This window comes from Sminthopsis crassicaudata, chromosome 4 (assembly GCF_048593235.1).
Source record: "Sminthopsis crassicaudata isolate SCR6 chromosome 4, ASM4859323v1, whole genome shotgun sequence".
Lineage (NCBI taxonomy): Eukaryota > Metazoa > Chordata > Mammalia > Dasyuromorphia > Dasyuridae > Sminthopsis > Sminthopsis crassicaudata.
This window is the reverse complement of record NC_133620.1, coordinates 110,383,490-110,410,097: the sequence shown is the minus strand read 5'-3', so window position 1 is coordinate 110,410,097 and position 26,608 is coordinate 110,383,490. Positions and strand designations below refer to the sequence as shown.

Sequence of the window (26,608 nt, the reverse complement as noted above, 5' to 3'; positions counted from 1 at the left end):
AGGAATTATTTTCTATGAATTGCTATATCAAAATAGAAATAAGAATATTTTTATTATTTTATTAAAATACATTTACTATTTATTATATTAACATATAATTAATATATCAAACATTATTTATAAATTTATAATTTTTATTTTTATTATTTATAATAAAAGTATAAAATACTTTTATTTGACATCATTATCCTGTGGAACAACTTCCCAAACCCTTTTCTCCTTTTTATGCCAGTCTTTTCTTTTTTTCTGTACCTTTGCCTCCATTGACGTATCTTTTTCACCTTCTTGCCATTGCCAATGGACTTTTTAATATCTTTATCCCTCAACTTCTTGGAAACATTTATAAATTGGCCGTTCACTGCTTGAATTCTCCTTCTCCTCCTCTTTCCCCTTCTCTTTCCCTTCCTTGCCCCTTTTCCCCTCTTCCTCCTTCCTTTTCTTCTCTGTCTTTATCTGTCTCTGTCTCTATGTCTCTCTTACCTCTTTCTCTTTGCTTTCTGTAATACTGTTATTTTCTGGCTACCTTTCTAACAATCTAACCTCTTCTGTCTTATATTGCTTCTAATTCTTATTTCATTCTTTTAATTCTAGTAATCTTCCAGTGATCTATTCTTGACCTTCATCTCAGCTCTCTCTCAATTTAGTCAGTGGTAAAAACTCCATTTTTTCTCCAGTTTCAATTTACTAAATGCAGAATTAAGTTGAATTATAAGCATCTTCAGCATATATATATATATATATATATATATATATATATATATATATATATATATATATATATATATATGTACATTATGAATTATTCTTGGAATTGCACCTTTTGCTCTGACCTTTTAGCTGTGTTCTAGTCATATATTTTCAATTGCCATTGGGTATATCCAGTGTAATATACTTGATGATGCATAGATGGGCAATATGATTTTCCATATGGAGTATGGCTTTGAAGTCAAGGATACCTGGATTCAAATTCTGCCTCTGATATTTACTTGCTGTTGGATTGCAGGCAGGCCACTTAATCTTTCTTAACCTCACTTTTCCTTCCTTCCTTCCTTCCTTCCTTCCTTCCTTCCTTCCTTCCTTCCTTCCTTCCTTCCTTCCTTCCTTCCTTCCTTCCTTCCTTCCTTCCTTCCTTCCTTCCTTCCTTCCTTCCTTCCTTCCTTCCTTCCTTCCTTCCTTCCTTCCTTCCTTCCTTCCTCCCTCCCTCCCTCCCTCCCTCCCTCCCTCCCTCCCTCCCTCCCTCCCTCCCTCCCTCCCTCCCTCCCTCCCTTCCTCCCTTCCTTTCTTCCTTTTTTTGGTAATTGGGGTTAAGCGACTTGCCCAAGGCCACACAGCCAGGAAGTGTTAAGTGTCTAAGGTCAGATTTGAACTCAATTTCTCCTGATTTTAGGTCTGGTGCTCTATCCACTGCACCACCTAGATGCCCCTAAACCTCACTTTTCTCATAAGGAAAATGGGTATTATAATAATAACACCAGAGTTGTGAGGATCAATTGAAGTAACATACATAAAACACTTTTCAAATTGTAAAGTGCTACATAATTGCTAGCTATTATAATTATTAGTTACTGGCAGAACTAGGACTAGAATCTGGGTTTTATATTTTCCAATCTGTTCCACTTTCTAGAATTCCATGTCATCTTTTCCTATTAACTCTGATGCATTATTGCAATTGCTCATAACTGATTATTTCTATTTTTTTTTTACTTTTTTAGGGGATTAGGTTTAGGAATTGGACCTGATAGGGAGCTTCCATAAGAAGAAATCCTTTTTACCAGTGCAGGTTAGCACCATATCTTCAATTTGTAGACTTAGGGAATTGCCCAGATAGCTGACAGGTGAATTGTCTTAATGAGGGTCATACAAGCCATTGTGTTGGGAATGAAACTTGAATCCAGAACTTCCTGATTCTTAGGTAAACTCTTATGTACTGTGACATGCTTTCTATTAAATATTTTCTTTATTTGAGGTCTTTTACTTTAGAATTTAAAAATATAAATTATGATATGCATATGCATATGTTTCACATTGGATTATTTGCTTTCTAAGGGAGGAAAAAAATTTGTAACACAAAGTTGTACAAGGATGAATATTGAAAATATAAATTATAGGAAAGTATTACAAAATAATTTGGCTTTCTTCAAAGAAAGTCTTATTGAGTTATTATTACTGAATTTGACTGTCTTAGTGTTTAATCTGTATCTTACAATTAAATCAGGTGTTTTGGGTACTGCATTAATTCTTTCTGCAATATGGTGAAGTTATCATTTGCTAAACATCATCCTAATAGATTGAATGTGTACAATGTTGAGTTCTGTTCTGATCAGCACAATTATGATGAAAACCTGAGCCAGAGTGGATGTCCATCCGTTGGAGAATGGCTGAATCAGTGATGGTATATGATTGCTATAGGAATATTATTGTTCTAGAAGAAATCATCAACCGGACGATTTCAGAAAGGCTTGGAGAGCCTTACATGAACTGATGCTAAGTGAAGTGAGCAGAACCAGGAGATCATTTTTTACGACAACAATAATTATATGATAATGGATTTGGCTCTTTTCAACCAATTCCAATAGACGTGTGATGGAGAGAGTCATCTTCCTCCATCACAGAGAGAACTGTGGGAACTGAGTGTAGATCACAACATAGTATTTTTTATTGTCTTTTTTTTCTTTCTCATTTTTTTCCTTTTTGATCTGATTATTCTTGTGCAGAACAATAAATGTGGAAATATGTATAGCAGAATTGCATGTTTGACCTATATTGAATTGTTTGCTATCTAAGGTAGGGGTGAGAGGAAGGAAGGGAGAAACATTTAGAATACAAGGTTTTGCAAGGATGAATGTTGAAAACTATCCTTGCATGTATTTTGAAAATAAAAAGCTATTATTAAAAATATTTAAAAAGGAAAAAATATCTTGAGTTACAGAAAGGTGTTCAAATCCCATTGAATGGATTTTAGCAAATTTATTAAATTCCATTATGAGAATATAATTTGAGTAGTACTTTTGAGTTTGTTTTAAATTGTTATGTTCCCTTCTAACTCCAATTCTATGATTCTGGAAGAGCCTGTGACTAGTTTAAATTTTAATCCAATGCATGGTTTGTTCCTATAGAGAAAAATATCTGGGTTGGACATCCTCAATCTCGGAACGGAATCTTCCTGGGCACACCTAAATACTTTCATGCCCATGTACATGGCTTGGAAGAGGTGCTGTAGAATGTGCTGGCACATGGGCAAGTGGTGAATTTGCAGTTGGGGCTGAATGTCTTACATGGAATTTATGCAGGACTTAGCTTGCTAGCCTAAAAATAGTGCCAGTTTTAGGTGATGTCTTATAAAAACAAACCAAGCCTAAGAGGAGGGATAGGGAATTATAATATTCAAGCTTTGCCCCCCCCCCCTTTTTTTCTTTTTCTCAGTTTTTCCTGTTTCTCAATTTTTTTTGTTTTCTTAATATTCTTATGGTTTTAATATAAATGCCAATTTATATCTTTTTCCATTTAAAGTAATATGATTAACCTTTATTTGATATTTGTCCCCTCCCTTCCCCCTGACCAAAGTATAAAATCTAGTTTTCATTTTGTGCATGTTTGTATTTCCCATCCCTAGCATGGGTCTCCTCGTAGTCAATCAACAAGCTTTTATTAAGTGCTTTCTACATGCCAGGTGCTGGCCTGAGCACACAAGAGACATTTAATAAATGCTTGTTAAGTTGAATTGTGATGAGCAGCAAGTTAGGCTAGTATTATAGTTCTACAACTGTAGGGTTCACATGAGACTGGGTCCCCCCAGGGGATATTATTACTGTTCTCATGAGAATCAGATCATAGATAGTAAGTAATAATTAATGTTTATTAAATCCATATATTTCTTTTCTGTCTTTAACATAACTAACATTATTATTAACATAAATGATCTTGGGCAGTCATTTTACTTCTTAGTGCTCTAAACAATTTAACTCTCTGAGATGATATGAATGAGAGAAGATGCTGACTTACACTGGTAGGAGTTCCTCATATCAATGACATCACAGATGTACTTCCTCTCTCCTATCCTTAGTGCCTAATTTAGTGTCACATACATGTAGTAGAGTCTAATAAATGTTTATTGAATTAAAATTTATCTCTTCTTTATCTATGATAATAGTAGAAACACTGGTTTTAGATTCTAACACATCTCAGCATATGATGTACTCTGTGAGAAAGTAGTAGTGATAGTTAAGAAGACAGGAAGAGGCTGAATTGACCAGATGTTTATAGAAGAAATCTGCTCTGAATGACACAATTTGAAAAGCATTCAGGGCTTGATTTTTTAAAAAAATTTTCCAAGTTTTAATGAACCTAAATAAATGGAAAAGGACAGTTCTTAAAAAAATAATAATAAGTAATCGAGGTCTATAGTTACTGGTCCATATGGCTGCCTTCTCATTTTATAAAATCTTTGTAAGAATAGACTGCCTTCATCCCAGTGCACAGCCTGAGTTGGCAAGCTGATAGATTTTTACAGATTCTCTCTTTGACTGACCAATCATATCTGACTGAGAAGTTAGGACCTGCTGTGTTTATTGTTCATTGATTTTTTTTAAAATGAAGTCTTAAACAGAATGGCTTCCAGGCATATGTTAAAGTCATAGTAGATTACATGATGCATGTGACAATGGAGATATTCTATTAAATATTAAAACCAAGTAGACAAAATGGGACAACTGAGAAACCAAATTGGAAAAATCATTAACTAAGGTATTTTCTAGTGTGACAGAAGATATTGTGCACAAAGTTCAAAGAGAAAGAATCCCTCTTGTTAATGTAATTCTACAGATGCTCCCATCTCATGGTGCTAGTTTCTTCAAGTCCCAGAACTGTATAGTGTTTCATCAGTAAAATTCAACAAACACTTATTTCTAGTTGCTAAGGATACTGCTACCCCTTCCCCTCACCAAAAAATGAAATAGTCTGACCAAGCTATTCAGTTTGGGAAAATAAAGTTGATGAAGAATGCTCCCCTGACAAATTGAATGAGCAGCATATTAAGTTAGTTCATCTCTAAGAATCTTATTATCTAAGAGATGCTATATAGATAGGCAATGAATTTGACCCAGAATTGAGTGAGAGGAGAGCATTAGATTGTATCATAGCTGGGCATTCATTCAGTCTTTATAAGACGCCCATATTGTTTAATTGCTCACCAAACTCATTCTTTTATATCATTTTTTTCCCCAATGATACTACATGGCCCAAAACTATGGAACATGATAATCATAGGAAAATCAGAAATCAGGGACTAAGTACTTATTTTTGTCATTTCTTACAAACATGGCTTCAACAACTCTGCAGATACCTCATATGAGATGGTGAAGAAACAGTTTGCATTTTTTCCATAAATATTCAATAAGAGTTCCATTTTTGCAAAGGAGGCTTTCTTGCAATTCTGCTTTTGGAGACATATCAATGTAACATGCATTAAGTTAGTTCATCTCTATATTGAATCTTAGTATATAAGGGGCTATGGACCTGCAATGATTTTGGCCAAGAACTGAGAAGAGGACTCCAGTTTGTATTGCAGTTGGGAAATCATGCAGTCCTTACCATGGGCCTATGTTGTTTAATTGTCCCTCAAACCCTATTGATTGATTTGTTTTCCAGTTTTCCATTATAGACACTCAACAACTTGATGTAACTTTAGAGACAATCTAATCTAATCAATACTTGAATAATCAAGCAATTAGGTAAGCAATAAGCACATATTAACTGCTTACTATTTGCTAGACATTATGCTAAGTCCTTGGAATACAAATATAAGCAGAAAAAAAGATGATTTATTCCCGATGCATTTGCCTTCTACTGGAGGAAGACAATACATAAAGGAAAACCAAAAAATGATGGGAGAAGGAGACTAAAGTAAATATCATCCAAGCATGGTAGGGAAAATCCAGAATGCTTCCTTAATTATTTAATAATGGTCCTGGAGAGGACCACGGGTACCTTTTACACCCACTAAGTAGTTTTCCAATTTGGAGTCGGAGAATCTGTTTGCATTCTGATTTTGTCACTTAGAATAATAATAATTTTAATAATAACTTATAATAATAATAACAGAACTTTACAAGTAGTATTTCATTTTATCCTTCAAAAACTCTGGGAAGTAAATGCTATTGTCAAATCCATTTTTCAGATGAGGAAACTGAGGTAGACCAGTTGAGTGGCTTGTCCAAAGTAGCTGAGGATAGATGTGAATTCTGGTCTCCCTGACTCTAAGGCCATTTTTCTATTATGTAATACACCTGCTGTGATGTCCTTTCTGAAATTGCAGTCTTATCAGGTGATTGAGTGACCTTCTTGTTTGACCATATGTGACCTTAATGATGATGTCACTGCTCTCATGTGTATCATGGCTTGTTGTTAGGGACAGCTTTGAGATTGCGGTAGACTCTGCCCATTAGTCTCTTGGGGTACAAAGATGAATTTAGAATACTTCCTCCCTAGGAGTAGTCAGGATGGCCTGTGAGGTATGGGACTGTCTAGTACAAGGTCTCTTCTCCCACAAAACAGGGTCTTCCTTGACACATTAGTCATAGGAAAATGCATTTCATATAAAAAAAACCTGTCAATTTCTCTTTTGTTAATTGCTATTCCTACCCATCAAATCATGTTCCGACCACTGATTGAGTATGAGACAAATGGAATAATAATTTGTTTTACATTATATGTAAGTCTTTTAAGTATCCCTTTTCCAGAGGTTTTTCCATTCTCTCTCTAGTCCTTTTTTTTTTTTCTTCTTCCTGCTTTGAGATATTTAAAATCTAAAAAACAAAACAAAATGTAAAAAAAACAACAACAAACAAACCAAACAAACCACACTCCACAAGCAAATGGGAGGGAATATATGTTCATTTAATCCTCAGTCCTCACAAGGGATTTGAAAGGAGGATTTGTGTGGAGGCTGTTCTTTCTGCACTTGAAAATATCAGCAAGAATTTGGCAAAAATTGCAGTGTAGGAAGATGCAAGATTCTTGGGCTATGAGTTGTTGCTGGATTGGCATTTTATCTTTGGCAGCTGTTGCCACACTTGATATCTTCAGCTGTTTTTTTTTTTTTGAAGATTCTACAAAGACATAATTATTCATTTAATATACTAAAAATCATCTTCCATCCCAGTCCCTGGATTCATGCAGTAATGTGCTGAGAACTTTCTGCTGGTTGTTTTTTTTTTTTTTTTTAATGTCAGTATTCCTACTCTGGACCTGCAGGAGCTCCTACTGCCTAGTTTTTTGATCCCTTCTTCAGTTATTCTTTGACTCTGGGAAATAGTTCCAAATTTTAAGATTCTCATCTAGAAATATTGGGTATCACATGTTTACCACTTGCTCAGGCATCCTTGGATGTGCTAATTGGTTTCTTTTTTTTTAATTAAAGCTTTTTATTTATAAAACATATGCATGGGTAATTTTTCAATATTGACCCTTGCAAAACCTTCTGTTCCAAATTTTCCCCTCCTTCCCCCCACCCCCTCCCCTAGATGGCAGATAGTCCAATACATGTTAAGTAGTTAAAATATGTGCTAAATCCAATATATGTACACATATTTATACAGTTATCATGCTGCACAAGAAAAATCGAATCAAGAAGGAAAAAAATGAGAAAGAAAACAAAATGCAAGCAAACAACATAAAGTGAAAATACTAGGTTATGGTCCACACTCAGTTCCCACAGTCCTCTTCTCTGGGTGTAGACCACTCTCTTCATCACAAGATCATTGGAACTGATCTGAATCATCTCATTGTTGGAAAGAGCCATGTCCAGCTGATTTGTTTCTAAGGTTTATTTGGTCACTAAAACCAATGTTCTCTTCAGTTGCAGAGGTTTCCAATGGAAACATTAGAAGTCTTTGGATACTCAGGTTGTCCTTAGTGTATTATCTCCCACTGAGTTGCTTTGATATTAGAGTTATAAAACCAACTATCCTTTAGTATTACAACTAATTTTTTCTATTTTATATATAAGAGTCTTTCTTCCAAAAGAACACATAATTCAGATTTTTTTGAGGGATATTGGGGGGAATTTAATCAGCAAAGATTTATTTTAAAAAACTATATACAGAGATACACGCAAGTATACTAAACATTTGGGATACAATTGGAGATATTTTGTTCCTCAGTTTTCTTAAAAGGAAAATTCTCAGAAGGATCTCCGAAAGAACCTTAGAGCACCTTGAAACTAACTTGTTTTTGATCCCTTTTATAGTATTCTTTCTCAGAGGTCATCTATCTTTTACTTGAAAAACCACATGTTAACATTATCTATCTTCTATTGTTTTTATTTATTTTGCTAAGTATTTCCCAGTTACATTTTAATCTGGTTTGGCAGATGTTTTAACACCTCTGTTATACGTGCTCTCCAACAATCCAACAGCTACTTCATAGAGGTTTTCCTATGTTTGGAGATGAGTGAGAATAGGTCTCATCTTTGTGTGATGGATTCGGTCAAAGGAGGAGAAAAGAGAAGACAAAGGAAGATGAAGAAGAGGAAGAATTGGAAGAGGATAGGAAAATTTACTACCTCCTAAGCCAATCATTTGACTTTTGTTTTACTCTAATTTTTAGAAATTGTTTTTCCTCTTTGGAAACTCATAGTGTAGGATCACAAATTTAGAACTAGAAGAGATTGGAGAGGTTATCAAGTCCACCTTTTTTTTTTTTTTTTTTTTTTGCAGATGAGGAAACTGAGGCTGAGGACATTAGGAGTGTCTAATCCAGGGTCACACAGTAATTATCTTCTTGCCCCCAGATCCAACACTGTGTCTGCTGTACCAGACTGCTTGTTCCACCTGTTTTCTTTAGATCTTCCTTTTGGAGCCAAATAGAACAAATCTGTTTTTTCAGTACTGTGACAGTTGTCTAAATCTGCTCTTGTTGCCATTGAAAAAAATTATTTCTGGACCACTTGGTTTCAGATATTTACTAGTTGTGTAATCCTGGACAAGTCACTCAAGCTCTGTCTGATTGTTTCCTTCCCTATAAAATGGGGATCATAATAGCACCTACCTTGCAAGGATCAAATTACATAATATTTGTAAGGCATATAAATAGATGCATAATAAATGCTGGTTCCTTTCCTCCCCTTTCTTCCTCCCCTTCTCTCATCTCACAGGATTGTTCTGAAGATCAAATGAGATAATATGTGGAAGTACTTTGTAAACCTTGAAGTGATTGTTAAGGACTAGGAAGTATTAAAAACTTCCTGATGTCAGGTACCATAATTTTTATTTTGGTATGGGAAAAGCAGGTTTTTTCAACCTTTAGGTAATTAACAAATACTTATTTACTAATTTATTTTAGATCTAGAATTGACATTGATTTTTAATATGATTCCTGTCTTCAAATAATCTATGGCTTAAATAGAGAAGGGATGTAGATCAATGTTTGTTGGGGAGTAGCATCACTCCAGGAAAGCCCAGGTTTCTGATTGTCTGGCATATTTCTTTGCCATGATATTCTGATGTTTGCTAATGCACATCCTATTTTGACTTTGATTGTTTTCCCCTCTGGACATTTTTGAAAGACCTTAAATTTGAGTTAAAATATTAGTGATTCTTTTATGTGTCAACAATATCAGCAGATTTTAAAAAACAATAACATATTATATACAGAAAATGATTAAGCAGTGTCAGAGGGGCACAAAAACTAAAAGAAATCCAGGATTTGAAGCCAGTTTAAACCTAGAGTATGCAAAAATGAGGACTTTAGTAACATATTATCAAAATTGATTGTATTGCCTTTTATTTACAAAGGAATCCTAAGTAGAGTGATCTGAAGGGAAGAAGCAGTGACATTAGGTCATAGTTTGTGAAGCTTTTTTGAATTTGAGAAAGATTGGTTGGTGCATTGTACAGAGTATAATCTTCTCTTCTTCCCTTTTTCATCTTCTCTTTCTCCTTCATTTCCTCTTCCTCCTTTGACCAAATCCATCAGCCAAAGATGAAACCTATTCTTGCTCATCTCCATAATTAGTAATACCTCTATGAAGTAGCTCTTAGGTGGTTGGAAAGCATGTAAAGCAAAAGTGTTAAAACAGCTGCCAAACCTGATTAAAAGGTAATTAAAAAATATTTAGCAAAATACATAAAAAACACAATAGGAAATAGATAATGTCAATTTGTGGTTTTCAAAATCAATTTGTATCCCATAGGGATCTTTATGCAAGCATCCTTATATTGGTTGTTGGCTCCCATTTCTATTTGATTTTTGATTTTTGTACAAGAATTATAAGGATATCCAAGGCAATCCCAATAAACTTTGGATGGAAAATGCTATACAGAAAGACAACTTTGGAGATTGAATGTAAATCAGCACAGGCTATGTTCATTTTCTTTTTCTGTTTTTTTTTTTCCTCATCTGTTGTGTTTTTTTTTTTCCTTTTATTCAGATTTTTCTCTCCCAAGATGATTCATAAAGAAATGTGTGTTAAAAAAAGTTAAGCTATATGTTAAAAAAAATATATATTTTTTGGGGAAGGAAAAAGTATAGGATATTTGAAAAGTCTTCATGCAATTTAAAGTTTTGATAGCATGAGTGCTGTATTAATGTAATTATAATTAAGTTTTAATAGTCTAAAATTGAAGTAAGATTTTTGGGGACACTCAGTATATGTGTTGAATTTGACATAACTGGACGCCTCCAACTCCTAGGAAGAGTTTGTAAGCACAGAACCTATGATAGATATTTTCCCAAGGAAACAGCTTGGCTGAGTATAGAAATTCACTGTCCTGAGGTAATGAGTTTTTCATTCATAGAGGGTTTGTGATATGTTTCAGCGATGGCATACACCTCTAAAATAAAGGATATTTCAAAGAATCAGAAGAAAGTTTAGGCGACCTGTTTCTGAAATTTTGATTCTTTAAGAATTGAGAGTGGGTTTTTTTTTTTTAAAGTTGTAAATGTATATAAAAAATCAAGTTACCTTTAAGTAGATATGATAAAAATATCTTGTACATCTCACAAAAGTAGCTCTTCTTCTAGCTACATCATGGTATCATTTGTTTTATTTAATTTTTCCCCAGAGAGTGCAGATTACAAACTACATTATTTGTTACTGCTGCATCTGCAGGTTCACCAAAATTTTTAGTATATTATGCAAACCAGCTTAGCCACTAACCTGGCCAACTACCAGAAAAGCAAATCTCTAAGTAGTTGAATCATCCTACCTCCATATGTAATTTAAGGTACCTTTTCCCACAGTGGCATTGTGGGTAATGGTATAAACACATGCCTTTCAGGGCAGACAGGTGTATATTTTGAACTGATGAGTCAAGAGATATCTATTAGTAGCATAAGGGAGACGAGTTCTGGATTTATTGCACGGCAGGAATTTAGATGAGAGGTTTTCAGTTGGCTAATTAGCAGTGAGTCTTATTGTACCTTTGTTTGTATTCCCTTTACCCAACAAGATCATTTAACTCCTCGCAGTTGGGGCCCAGCTGTGATTTATTTCTCTAAGTTTATAATTTGCTGCTTGGTAGCTCACAGAGGTAGGCTGAACCAATTGCCACAGAGCAAATGGACCATATCAAAGCAGTGTGTCTGACCTCTCAGTGTGAGCTGATACCCGACTCATCTGTTTGATTAGAATTTCAGTGGACTGCAGGGCAGACAGATCACTTTAGGTTCATTTCATCTAGCACATACCTCTTATCCAGGATCAGGGATCCCTATGTAAAGTGCAGAAACCACCAAAAATTGACTGACATATATACTCTGCAATAATGTCCTGGACAGGACAGTGAAAGAAGTAACATATGGGCTGGGAATCTCTGTACCACCAACCTGCAATTAAATATGTCTTTTTGCAAACACCATTTCTCTTTCTTTCCAAGCTTTAATTTCAAAAAGATTTTGGTCTTGAGGCATATAAATGTACTAGTTTAGAGGTAGTTAGATGGCACAATGGATAGAGCTCTGGGTTTGGAATCCGAAGATCTGAGTTCAAATATGACCCCAGACACTTACTACCAATGTGAGCTAAGGCAAAGCACTTAACTTCTGTCTGCCTCAATGTCCTCAGCTGTAAAATGGGGTTAATAATAACACCTATCTCTCATGGTGATTGAGAAGATCAGAGTAACTCAGTGGATGATACATCTTATGGATGTTTAATTAATGCTCATTCTCTGCTGCTAACAAAAAATAATTTCTTCACCCATTCAGTAGTTCTCCAGATTACTTGGGATGAGAAATTATTTCATAATACTATTTAAAGCTGATGTATATTTTGGCCTTTAAATGAGGACTGATTTTTCCATGAATTTCTTTTTGTGGGGAATGAGATAGAGAGGTAGTTACATTAGAAGTTATTCTTAATGCCCCATCTCTTTTAAAAGCTCAGAAAAAAAAATGCAATATTCAATAAATTGTAATAGGTTGTCTTGATATTGCATATATTTGAAATTGCGAATAACCTGTATGTTTATAAGGCAACACACTGAATGTCATGATATTTCATTAAGCTTAATTGTGGGGTTTTTGTTTGTTTGTTTGTTTGTTTGTTTTCATTTTGTTAATGCCCAGAAAGGAAGAATTACATTTAATTCGAAGACCTGGGATATGGCTAAAAAGATGTGCTTATTCAAACACGTACATTTAGAGTTGCATTAGGTTCTTTTGATCTTGCTCAATGAGGGAGAAAATCAACTTCATGGAGGATCTCTACATAGGGAAAATGAAGTGGAGAATTTAATAAGGATGTAGTAAATTTACACAAGTTTAGATAACAATTTTTGTATAGTTAAAAAGGACTGACCTCATCACTGGATGTTTTTTTTTGTTTTGTTTTTTTGTTTTTTATGCTTTTTTTCTTAATGATTTTTAAAAACTGAATTACTGAGGAGAAAATGTTCAAATTGTCATTCATTTCCTGCAGCTTACAAATGCATTTATTTATTTTTAATATTAATTTTTAAAAATGTTGAGTGCCAAATTGTCACCTTCCCTCAAATTCCCCCTACCCCAAAGCATAGGGAAGGAAACAATATGATATTCATCATACATGTGAGGTCATTCAAACGCTATTTCTATATTAGCCATTTGGACAAAAAGCAAGAAAAATGAAGAAAGTGAAAAACAACATGCTTCAAAGTCTGTACTCATTTTATTTTCTGGAAATAAATGGCATTTTTCATCTGGGTTGATAAGAGTAGCTAAGCCTTTCACAATTGATTATCATTACAATATTCGACTATACTAATTGAATCACTGTGATTAAGGGTGACAGTTGTACTGTTCTGGGCCTTCAGATCTCACCTGCAGCATTGAGTTCTGTATCATCTTTTAGGATAGATATTAACAAATGAGAGCACATTTAGAGAGAGAGGGCTTTGATCAGGGCAAAAAGTGACATTATCTGGAGATCCCTTGAAAGCAGCAGAACTACTTAGCCTGAAGAAAATTTAAATTGTATTCTTCTCTTTCTTAAATATTTTGAAAGATTGAAGAGAGATCACAATTATTTTTGGTTTGCCACACATTTTGCTGCTGTTATTAGACACTCAGAACTTATTTTCTTGAATTCTGGTCTAACTTCTACTGTGATATGTTTTTCCAACCCCTTCCTTCCCTCTTCCTTTTCCTTAAAAACCCTGGCTGTATGGCTCTTAACATTTCTCAACGTGTACTCCAAGGAATGTGGTCTTTTCCCTTTTGGCTTCCATTTACCAGTTTTGTAAACTTATTTATATCAAATAATATGGCAAAATATCTTTTTTGGGGGGGACCTGGGGTTTTCTGCTTGTTTCATCAACTTTTCTCAAAATAGTATCATCCTCATTTAGTTTACTTCCCATGACTTTTCCTCTTCCCCAGCTGGCTTTCAGGAAGACTTTTAGTTTTGTAGTTTTTAAAGATGTTATGTTTAATGACATAAAATAGGAATGAAAAGAAAAAGTCTGGATCTCTGAGTAGAAGTGAGATTCTCTATATTCTCCTTTAAAATGTGTTGTTTAGAAAAAATAAAATCAGGAATAACCCTGATTAAATTATAGGCTATTATTAGGGAATTTATTATACTTATAAACTATACTTGTTCTCCCTGTAATTTGTTATAATTAATGCAAGAGTTCAAGGGCAGAAAGCAAGGATCAGGTCATAGCATGCCTTCTCTCTTGCAATACTTGCTATCACTGCCTTTTTTTCATAGCATAGTTCAGAAAGGTGTGTATATGTGTCTGTATTTCACACCATCCTTTTTAGGAGAGAATTCTAATTCTTTGACTCACAGAACATAAGTATTTAAGAGGTCAAGTGACCCTCCCAGAAAACAGGATTAGTAATAGATAAATGCAGGAATCTAGTGATTCCCAGAATCCATAATTGAACTTTTCTCGGAGACACAGAGACAGAGAGAAACAGAAAGATGGAGGTGGGAGGGAGGGGGTGGGGGGGGAGGGGGGGAGAGAGAGAGAGAGAGAGAGAGAGAGAGAGACAGAGAGAGAGAGAGAGAGAGACAGAGAGAGACAGAGAGAGAGAGAGAGACAGAGAGAGACAGAGAGACAGAGAGAGAGAGACAGAGAGAGACAGAAAGATGGAGGTGGGAAGGAGGGAGGGGGGAGGGGGGAGGGAGGGAGGGAGGGAGGGAGGGAGAGAGAGAGAGAGAGAGAGAGAGAGAGAGAGAGAGAGAGAGAGAGAGAGAGAGAGAGAGAGAGAGAGAGAAAGTGTTTGTGTGTTTGTATATCAGCCATGCAAGCCCCAACAAGATTACTGCTTGTTGTCTGCAGAAGACTAGTAGAAAAAATAAGATACTTCAAGGTTGTCATTGCCAGATTTTAGATTTTCCCTGTCCTTTTTCCGTGATGATTCACACCTTTGCATAATCACAGGTATGTTGACTGTATGGATACAATGCAGTGAGTTAATTGTCTGTTAACTCAAGCCTGGATTAAAGAACAAAACTGAGCAGCTTTCAGTAAGTGTGGTGAGACAAGTACAAAAGACTAAGTGTTATAGTTGACTATTTCTAAATAGTATATCCATTTTTTATCTTCTTAAAACATCAACAACTTTTGAACCTAAAATTTTGATTCTAGAATTTCAAGGTCCAACCAATTCTGTGAGATATTGAGGTTGAACAGGCAAAGGGGGCAGCAAATCAATGAACTGACTGGTTGGGTTCTCTGCCTTCCCAGATACTGTTTTTCATTTGATGATGGAAGACTTGAGCACTGGGATTAATCATCAGATTTTATAACTATAAAGCTCCCCAGAATAAATGGGATGTGATTTCCTTAAAGATGATATCTTTAGGGGGCAGCTAGGTGGCACAGTGGATAGAGCACCAGCCCTGAATTCAGGAGGACCCGAGTTCAAATCTGGTCTCGGACACTTAACACGTCCTAGCTGTGTGACTCTGGGCAAGTCACTTAACCCCAGCCTGGGGGGGGGGGAGGAATGATATCTTTAGTGACTAAGATTTAAACTGACTTCTTTTCCTCTTTTCTTTCCTTTTTTGTCTTCTACCTTCATAGGCATCTTTATAGCTCTCCTCCCATTTAACAAAGGATTAAAGTACAAATTTGCTCTATCATTTTTCCTTACCCCCAACCCTCTCCCTAATCTCTAGGAGAAATGTTTATGCCAGAAGGGGGGGAAAGCTAGAAGTCTGGATGGTTGTTCCACAAGTTAAGCAACTGAGAATAACCATTCACATAAAACTGATGAAAGAGCCTTATTTAATTCCTTGTTTCCTATCTGAACCAACAAACAGGCACTGATCTTTGATGAGTGTCTATGAATGTCACAATCATGGGGCTTCTAAGTCTTTTCAGAGAAGACAATAGTCATTGACCAGACTTGGTAATTATTAATCAGGCAGAAATGTAGTTCCTTTTATCTTCTACCCCATAGAATTGTCCTGGGTAAAATTCAGAGTGATGGGCTTGAAAGAGGTGTAATAGCATTTGGATGAATAAATGGTAGAATTTTAATGAATTATTGAAAGTCTGAGTCAAGAAAAGTTCTTGAGGAGTATGTCATAGAAATCAGTTACCTAATTATTTCAGAAACCATATCTATATGTCATTAACAGAGATAGACTCTTGTGTAGAATTGGTTTGACCTCTTGTAACATTTCTTACTTTTGAGATTCATAGGATAAGGAAAAAAACTCTGAGACTTTGTTTTCACAAAAATAAGTGAAATTACAAAGAATATTTCCCAGCATCCCTCAATAACCCAATAATAGATAAAAGGATGAAAGGCATTTGTCACTGTCTGCTGTGTACTAGACACTGTGCTGAGAGCTGTATAAATATCTCATTTGATGTTTAACAATCTCAGTGGTCAGCAAATCTTTCCTTATATCTCCCTCCTGTTGTAGTAACTTTGGGCAATTAAATTAATAAATTCATCTTTCCTTTAGATAAATTTTTTTTTTTTCAAAAGCAAGGAGTGTGGATTTTCTTAGTAACCTTACCTAGAGCCATTTGAGTTTTTGGGATTCCTGGAAAAAATAATTCTAATTTTTTATTTTGTTAGAGTAAATAGCTGCTAACCTGAAATTTTTCATCAAACTCTTAAACCAGATAGCCTTACCTATATCTTTGAATTCTGTCTCTCTACTTTCCAAACTTGTTTAGTTTTAGTTTTTTTTTTTTTTCTCTCTCCATCCAAATCTACCATGGAAACATATTTTGTTGTCAAATCATTTCTGATTCTTTGTGACCCATCTCAGCAAAGAGAATGGAATAATTTGCCATTTTGCCATTTCTTTCTCCGGTAGGTTAGGGAAAACAGTGGTTGAATGACTTGCCCAGAGTCACACAGCTAGTGAATATCTGAGATCAGATTTGAACTCAGGTCTTCCTGACTCCAGCCTCCAGACTTCAGGTACCACAGGTAACCATGGAATATGGTTAGCTGTGAGAAATAGTATCAGAGGTAGATGGAAAGAGGCAAAGAAAGTAAATTACTTCTGATAGGCAGGATGGAGCCATCCTTACACGCTGCTGTTCGGGTGAAGTTAAGAGTTGTTAACCATTACTGCTTCTTCTTGTCCTCACTTTTGAGAACATAACTTTTAAAAAATTACTTTGGTTAAAATGATGAGGATGACTTATTTGATTATACAGAGAATGGCAAAAGTCTTTGTGCTGTTTTAGGATATTAAATCTTAAACAAAACTCTTAAGGTTTAATGGCTTAAACTGTACTAAGACACACTTTGGAGTCAGAGCACCTTCATTTTCTGGAAAAGTCCCCTAATGGACAGCTGACTGAATGATGAAAGAGCAAGGCAGAAAGATCCTGGGTACCACAATGGCACCTAACTAGGACTTACCTTGTTAATATGTAGCTAGTGATAAATGTTGCAGAGAAAGATTGATAATAGGCAACAGGGACTATATGATCATGAGTATAGAAAGGACCAAGCCCTCACAGATGAAGAAATTGAAGTCCAGAAAAGGTGATATATCCAGTGTCGTTCAGCAAGTATCTGAGGCAGTATTCAAACTCAGATCATCTTAGGTTTTGTTTTGATTTGTTTTATTTCTAAATTGTATTTTATACTTTCTCCAATTACACGTGTAAATAATTTTTAAAAATTTTTTCAGAAAAATGCAAAGTAAGAAAACTCTGAGGTACCACTACACCCATGAATGTTGGAGGGGATATGGGAAAATAGAGACACTAATGCATTGTTGGTGCAGTTGTGAACTGCTCCAACCATTCTGGAGAGCAATTTGGAACTATGCCCAAAAGGCTATCAAAATGGGCATACCCCAGCAACATCTCCACTGGGCTAGTATCCTGAAGAGATCATAAAAAAGGGAAAAGGACCCACACGTGCAAAAATGTTTGTGGCTGCTCTTTTTATAGTGGTAAGACACTGGAAACTGAATGGATGCCCATCAGTGGGGAATGGCTAAATGAATTATGGTATATGAATGTCTGTATTATTGTGTTATAAGAAACGACCAGCAGGATCTTTTCAGAGAGGCCTGGAAAGACTTATATGAACTGATGCTGAGTGAAATGAGCAGAACAGGAGATCATTGTACACGGCAGCAGCAAGATTATGTGATGATCAATTCTGATGAATGTGGCTCTTTTCATCGAGATGATTCAGGCCAGTTCCAGTGATCTTATGATGAAGAGAGCTATCAGCACCCAGAGAGAGAACTATGGGACTGATGTGGATCACAACATAATATTTTCACTTTTGTTGTTTACATTTTGCTTTCTTTCTCATTTTTTTTTCTTTTTTGATCTGATTTTTCTTGTGAATCATGATAATTGTGGACATATGTATAGAAGAATTGAATATGTTTAACATATAATGGATTAATTGCCATCTAGTTTGATGGGATAGGGGAAAGGGATGGAGAAAAAAAATTTTGAAATGCAAAAAAAAAAAAAATCTCAACTCTCTTCGCTTTCATCCAAATTTGGAAATTTGATTTATATATTATATGCTTGGACACAAGTGAATTATTACTGATAAATTCTGCTATTTAACCAAGAGGCTTTCTTGTCATTGACGATGTATGAACCTCTTGAAGCAATGGAACATTGTAAATCATTTATTGTATAGATTTACTGGAGTTTTTACTAATTGGAGTGATTGGACTTATAGGCACCTTTAATAAGGGCTATCTTTAAGCAATGTTAACTCAATTCCAAAAAAAAAAAATGTAAAGATAAGACTGGGCCTTATCCCCATAAGGAAAGAACAAAACTAAAAATGACTTGGTGTGAACAATTTCAAATTGCTTTGGTTATTTAGACTCAACATTGAAAATTTGATTTTAACATTTCTACTTAAAAAAAAAAATGCTTGATTGCTTCCTAAGAGGAAGAGGCTATGTCATTTTCTTGTCCTAACAATTTATACTCCTATTTACTTATTTGTAATTTTAATTTGCATTTTTCTCTAATGTTTAAAGTGTAGGTTGAACTAGTTATCCTTTGAAGTGTATTCTAGCTCTAAATCTGTGAATCTGTTTGTATATAATCATCTAGTACCAAATTGTAAGGTCCTTGATGTTAGAGGCTGTGCCTATTTATCTTTGGTTCTTCTCTAGATGGGGTACTAGCTGGTGGTATCTTAGAGCACTGGGTCTGGAATCAGGAAGAACTGAGTTCAAATCTGGCCTCAGATATTTATTAGCTGTATGATCCTGGGCAAGTTACTTAACCCCTATTTTTCCTTTCCTCATTTATAAAATGAAGACCCACTGGAGAAAGAAATGGCAAAACACTCAAGTATTTTTACTAAGAAAACCTCATGGATATAAAGTCATGTAGAGTTTGGATACAACTCAGCAGCTGTTTCCTCCAAGAACTATCCCACAATGCCTAGCCCCTTGGGGAAAAGGGGCAAGTCGCTTAACTCCAATTACAAAAAAAGGAAGAAAGGAAGGGAGGAAGAAAGAAAGAGAGAAAGAGAAAGAAAAAGGAAGAAAGAAGGAAAGAAAGAAGAAAGAAAGAAAGACAGAAAGAAAGAAAGAAAGAAAGAAAGAAAGAAAGAAAGAAAGAAAGAAAGAAAGAAAGAAAAAAGAAAAGTGAGGTTGAGAAAGCAATATTATACACACACACATACACTCTCTATCTGTCTTTCTATATCTCTCTTATACAAACTTGATAAAACTTTAATTAGAATTTCATTGTTAGCGTTCATTAGCAAATGTAAATATTTAAATATCTAAATGTGAAAAAAAATCACTCATAGCATACAGTGGCAATAAGTAAAACTAATACAATCTTGGGCTGCATTAAGAGAGGTATATAGTTCAAGTCTAATTATGTGAATTTTCACTATATCTTCAAGTGGTCAGATTGGGTGTTGTATTTGGTTTTTGTGCCGTATTTACAAAAAGGCCTTGAGCATCCAGGGAAAGGCAGCTAAGTTGGTGAAAAGCCTGAGGAAGAGAAGGCTTAGTATTATATCATAGCTGTTTGAAGAATGTGAAGGACTTTCTGACTCTTTTTTTTCCAACCCCAGGGGTCAAAGCTAGGAACAATGGGTGGGAATTCTAGAGAGGGGATTTAGACTTAATGGGGGAAAAAAAAGCTTGAATGATGACCTGTTGGGTGTATTATTGAGTCTTACCACTTTTGAGTTGGTGTGTACAGATGGCTTTTGAAGTCTCTTTCAGATCTGAGATTCTATGACAAACAATAAAAGTAATTATAAATTATATAATTCCAATTCTTGGCACTTAAAATCTCTATAGTCTGGTTCCAGACTATTTTTCCAGTCTGGTTACTCATGAATGCCCTTGATGAACTCTGTGATATAACCAAATTGGCATCTTTGCTCTTAATTTTTAGGATCATGGATTTGCAGTTAGATGAGATCTCATAGAGGCCATCTATTCCAGTCCTATCATTGTATCGGTAACGAAATTGAAGTCCAGGGAGCTTTAGTGCTTTGCCTACAGTCATGCAGGGAATAAGAATCACAAATGGGATCATTGCGCTGACTGCTTCTCCATATACTGCTCACTCCTACTTCTTGGATCCCTGGCTCCCATTGAGGAGATGCTGAACTGCTACTTCTCTTAAAAAAAAAAAAAAAAAGTCTTATCTAATATTTCCATTTGTTCGTACCCCTCCTCCTATTACTTTGTCTTTTATAATTTATTTTAATATAACTTGATTTCCTTTATTATGAAAATGTATCTATCTCCAAAAATGTAAACTCCTTGAGGGCAGAGGACCATAAGGACTTTGTATTCTAATACCTGACACAGTTGCTTAATAAATTCAAATTTTTAATTTCAAATTTCAGATTCCAAATTTTGCTTTTTTCTTTCATAGTTTTTATAGAGGCAAAAAGAGAGAATCTTTAATTACACATTAGTAAATAGAATTTAAAAGTATTGAGTTCCTTGCTCTACTGTCAGGTGAGACTGTGTCTTCCATTCCCCTAGATTCAATCAGTACCTCTTCTTTTCCCTTGCTATAGCACAGTGAATTGGGCATTTGGGAGAAGAAATGTTCAGTTTCAAAAGTTTCAAAGAGAGGGGATCATTTATCTCAGACATCATAGTGAAGGGTAATGGCTTAAAGTATGATTCATAGTAAATAAGAGCTCGGGAGAGTCTTGATCATTTTCTATTTGTAGAATAGGCCGTGGGTTTTGGCCTACTAATTATTTTTTATTCAGAATTCCTTGATAATTAATTGTTTAAAAGGGTAGAAAATTAAGATTTCTATTGCTGGATGAAATGAACGTTGGTTAATGCTTACAATGACGCTGGAGAATCATGGCTAGGAGGTTTAGGCTGTTGTTTGTCCTTCCTTCTGAAAGAGGACCATGACATCATGGATATGATACCATGATATACTAGTGAATTGGATTTAAGGGAGGGAGGGCTGTGCAAGGTCACCTGCCTCACTTTCCCCTCCAGAGCCATCTGGGTCCAGTGGCCTGAGAGATCAAGAAGTTTGGAGATGGTCCTGGATGCAGTGGGATTGGAAGCTCTTTAATAAGTCTGGGGCAACCCGCATTTACTGATTAAGTCTGGGTAGAAAGGCCATTTGTGTGTAGACAAAGTTAGGGAAATGTGGAAGATGGGGGAAAAGGGGGATGAGTATTAGGAGGAGTGGTGCTAGAGAGGAAGCATGTGGTGTAAGGAGATTGCAAAGTGTTGAGTAGTTCTAAGATGCCGTTTATAATGGCAAAGAAAAGTAAGGCCCCATCCTTAGCTTCTGAGGTCCATGGTCTAGTCTGAGGCTTGATGTTGTCTCGCAGCACATTCCTGTGTCTGTCTGAGGTATGCTGTTTTGAGACCGGAGATATATGATTGCATTAGATTACCACCCTTATGCAGGTAGGTGGGTCGAAGCTGTATTGCTCAAAGTAGTTTGTCTTCACCTTGATTTTTAAGAAGCAGAGATCTTTGTAGAATAGAATGAAAATGTAGATTTGTACTGATCATATAGATCTAAATTGTATTATTGTTGATTATAGTTGTAAATTCCAACCGATTGTAACTTTCCCCAAGATGCTCTAGTTAAAAAAAAAAAAAATCCATGCTGCTTTCAGCTCTCATACAGGAATCTGTTCTTGTTGTCAACTCTCGTTCTGGCAACCTTTAGTGTTATGGGTGACCAGGTGTAGAAAAGTATTTTGCTTTCTTAGTCTGGTAGGAAGAACTGGCTCTTATCAGCATTTCAGTCTGCTGGCGTACAAGCGGGTGACTGGATGAAAATATTCTCCAGCTGAGAATGAACAAGATGCGGCACCTGCCACATCAAACACAGATAAATATTGGCAAGACTCCTAATCATCTCCTGGACTGATAAACTAAGAGGAAGGCATTTTATCAATATCACCAATGTGGTTTGTTGTGTACACAAAAGTTTTGTGTCCAAAAGCCTCTCTGTGGCTGGGCCCAGGAGCCAAGTGTGTATTCTCATGATTCTCTGTTCTTGTCCCTCCTACATACAGGTATCAGTATTACCTACAAGTCAAAAAAGATGTCCTGGATGGACGCTTGCGATCCACCCTGGAACAGGGCATCCGACTGGCTGGCTTAGCTGTACAAGGTAAGGTCCAGTCAGTTAACCCACCACACTTCATACTCTTCAGCTGAAATCATGGCTTATTTATTTATTTATTTTTAGTGGTTTAATTTTTCTGCATTTGTCGTGGTAGAAAGCAAGCTCACACACCCCTTCCCAGTCACTTTTGTTTTCTATACAATCTCAACCTGAGCTTAAAAAGGAAAAGTTAGGGCTCTGATTTTTAGAAATTTCTATATCTTTTGGAAATCAATTTTGCTTTTGTAATACTAATTGAACTTGGAAGACTCATAGCTTTCATTCTGCCAGTAATTAAAATTTCATTCCTGTGTTTGTGTCCCATTTTCTCATGCTTATTCTATATTGGTATAGTTATGTTTTGTGGGTTTATAATAATTTAAGTTTGATGACCATTAAACATTAAAGTGTAATTTCTTTTAAGCTAATTACGAAGATGAACAGAAACATATAACTGTAATGCAAGAAGATAAAAGAGTAAATTTATATTTCAGTTTGTTCCATGTAGGTGAATCAAAATTTTTTTGTCTTTGTGTATATAAAAGCTTATATTTTATTCTTTTGAATGGTGACTTGCTTTGCCTTTTTTTAAAGCCAAATTTGAAAACGAACCTGGAATATTCCTTTTTGTTTTCTTTAAAACAAGCTTTTTTAAACTTATATTTAACAAATATACTTTATTATATTTAACTTAAATATTATACTTTAATTATCATATTTAAAGTGAATTAATGTGCAAGAATGAGTCCACCAGTAGCTTATTCATTACTAAACTGGCATCTTCTATTTTGGACATTATTTTTATGGAAACTGTGCCTTGAACCTCATTTCAAACAGAGGACTGAATTTTAGCCCTGAGGGTTAGAATGCCTACAATATGTGATTTCCCCTTCACTTCCTGCACTTCGCTGTCAAAGCCCTCTTGGGTGCTTCCTTTAGACTCTTGAGGTATACTTAGTTTAATATTTCAAAATATCTCCATCCTATTAAACAGGTAGGTGACTGGAGAGATAGTAGCTCCACTCACAGTAGCATGTGAATAACTATATCTTAAGCGATTCTGTACACAAAATAGATTGAGAGAACAGAAAACGAGTTTATATATGAATACTGACAACTTACCTCATGACTATGTAATCATTAACATGAATGTGCTGTTCCACTGAGACAGTGGTAATGACATTCTACCACTCCCTTTCGTATGTAATTTTTTTTTCTTTCTCTTTCTTTTCCTCCTTTGTCTGGTTTCTGTTTTCCTTTCTTCCTACTCATTTTACTTCTTTTCTATGTCCTTTCTCTCCTTTCCCTGCCTAGTCCCTCCAGAATTTTTGTGTGTGTGTGTGTGTGTTTGTGTGTGGTGTTTTTGGATTTTGGTTACAATTAGTCTTAAATAGGTTTCTGACAAAAATTTTTTATAATATAAAATAGCATAGATATTTAGAGAGTGCTGAGTCTCTAATCAAGAAGACCCAAGTTCAAATCCAACCTGGACACTAGCTTTGTAAATAATCTTGGGCAAATCACTTAATTGATTTTTGTTTTAATTTTTCATATGTAAAATGGGGATCATCATCATAATAACACTACTTGCCAGAGTTATTGTGAAGATTAAATAAGATGATATTTGTAAGATCTCAGCACAGTACCTGGAGTATAATAGCATTATATCAAACTGTTGTTATTCAACAAGGTGATTCAGGCCAGTTCCAATGATCTTGTGATGGAGAGAGCCATCTGCACCCAGAGAGAGGACTGTGGGAATTGAGGGTGGATCAGAACATAATATTTTCACTCTTTTTATTGTTGTTTGTTTGAATTGTTTTCTTTGTCTTTTTTTTTCCTTTTCTGATTTTTCTTGTGTACCATTGTAATTATAGAAATATATATAAAAGAATTGCATATGTTTAACATATATTGGATTACTTGCCATCTAGGGGAGGGGACCAGGGAAAGGGAGGGGAAAAAAATGGAAACACAAAGTTTTGCAAAGGTGAATGTTGAAAATTATCTATGCATATGTTTTGAAAATTAAAAGTTTTAATTAAAAAAAATAAATTAATTTAAAAAAACTGTTGCTATTACTATAGCTCCCATTTGATTATACTTTAAGATTTTAAAGACATTTTACTTACAACAATCTTCAGTTTAGTAATATTAGTGATATTATACCAGAATTGCAGATGAGGAAACAGATTGAGAGGAGTTTAGTGATCTGTCTGAGGTCATACTGATAATAAATGATTGAGTTAGGATTTAAACAGAAATTTTCTGACATTGAGTATAGTGCGGGGAGACAATCATAAAGATTTTCTTTTCACTCTAAGAGCCAAAAAACCAAAGTAATTTTGGTTCAAACACTCAGGGACAGTCCTTTAGAAGAACTGTGAATTGTAGAATTGTAGAAGTAGAAGGGACTTTCAACTTCATTTGGTGTCTTGTCTCCATTTTACATATGAGAAAATGAAGAATCACTGAATTAAATGATTTGTCCAAATATGTATGTATATACATACGTACATACAGCTAGATAGTGGTGGGGCTGGAACTAAGCCAGTTCTCCTAACCCAGCCTTCAGACTATACTGCCTTCTGTATGGAATCAGTCTTCAGCTGTTGCCTTTTCATTTCAATTGAGTAAAACCACCTTATTTGCTCCATTCCCTCTCCTTTCCCTGTAAACCCACCCTCCACCCTATTTCTCTAATTTTTTCAAAGGTACTATTATCCTTCTAGTCTTCCAGCTTTGACTCTTCCCTCTTCCTCACCTTACCAACCCATATTCACCTAGTTCATCTTACCTGTTCAGTTTGTTGTGATCCTCCCCTTCTCTTCTCTCACCCAGCCCATGAACTTCTTTGAGCCCTTATTATGTCTCAACAACACTGTTGGCAATAAATAGCCTTTTAACTGGCTTTCTCCATCTCTGATTTCTTTCCTCTTTAATCTTTCCTTTGCATAGTTGCATATTTAAATTCGTAAAACAGCTCTAACTGTGCCGTCCTCTGTATCAAAGTCTTCAGTGGCTCTCTCTGCTCTTTAGGACAAAGTGGCAACTCCTAAGCCTGGCATTTAAATCCCCCCACAATCTGGCTGCCACCTACATTTTCAGTCTTTAAGCCTTATGCTGCCCTTTTCATCCTGCTCTCATTTCTAGTCCCATTACACAACACTTGACCTCCTCCCTCCATGCTTTTGCATAACTGCTCCCCTGTGTCTATATTGCATTGCTCCCTCACTCCTTTCTTTAGAACATATCTCACAAAGTACCTCTTGCTCAGTCTTTTCTTGTTGCCTTAGTTATTAGAATTTTCTTCCTCTCAAAATTGTAATTTTATGTATAGCCTTACGTTTTTGTTATGCAGTTGTTCAGTTGTGTCCTAGGATTTTCTTGGCAAGGATAAGATTTTGAGGAATTTGCATTTTGTTCTCCAATTTATTTTACAGGTGAGGAAACTGAGGCAGACAGGCTTAAGTGACTTGTCCAGAGTCACAGAGCTAGGAAAGTCTGAGGCCAGATTTGAACATAGGGAAATGAGTCTCCTCTCCTCCTCCTAGGCCCAGCACTCTATCCATCATGCTACTTAGCTGCCCCTAAAATTACACAAAAATGCTTATTCACATTTATGCATTCCCATCCCAGAGTATTTATTATTGTAGTATGTATCATAGCCTTACAGCGGAAAGGATGTTCTCTAGATCCTATTTTCTGTTTTTAATCTTTGAATCTCACTGTTCAACATTCTTTCTTCCATGTGATATTTAACAAATGTTTATTGAATTTGACTGTACAAACATTTACTAAGTATTTGCAATATGAAGTACATTGTCCTAGACACTAATCTCTTAAAAAAGTTAATACTCCTAGCTATGATAAAACTTCTAGTTCTGCTTTATCAGCTTTTTCCTGTCTTATTGTGTAATTAGAAAAATATTCTAAACAGCAGTGTTAGCCATTCGATGAAATGGGTTTTCCAGTTCTCTGAACAAAAAGATGGATTGACGGACAGGAGAAAGTCTGTTATACTTGAAGACATTCAACCCAACGTGTAATTAGTTCCTTGTTATCTTTGTAGGGGG

General features: G+C 35.4%; 1 protein-coding gene across 4 annotated transcripts in view; it reads left to right on the top strand.

Annotated features, from left to right (window-relative positions):
- The window catches only part of PTPN14 (protein tyrosine phosphatase non-receptor type 14), a 240,869-nt gene that overhangs the window by 133,687 nt on the left and 80,574 nt on the right, over window positions 1–26,608 (top strand). For all 4 annotated transcript variants that reach the window (XM_074309148.1, XM_074309144.1, XM_074309145.1 and 1 more), the window contains one exon: window positions 22,441–22,538. In XM_074309148.1, coding sequence (XP_074165249.1) covers window positions 22,441–22,538 — 98 coding nt within the window. The remainder of the gene's footprint in view (window positions 1–22,440; window positions 22,539–26,608) is intronic.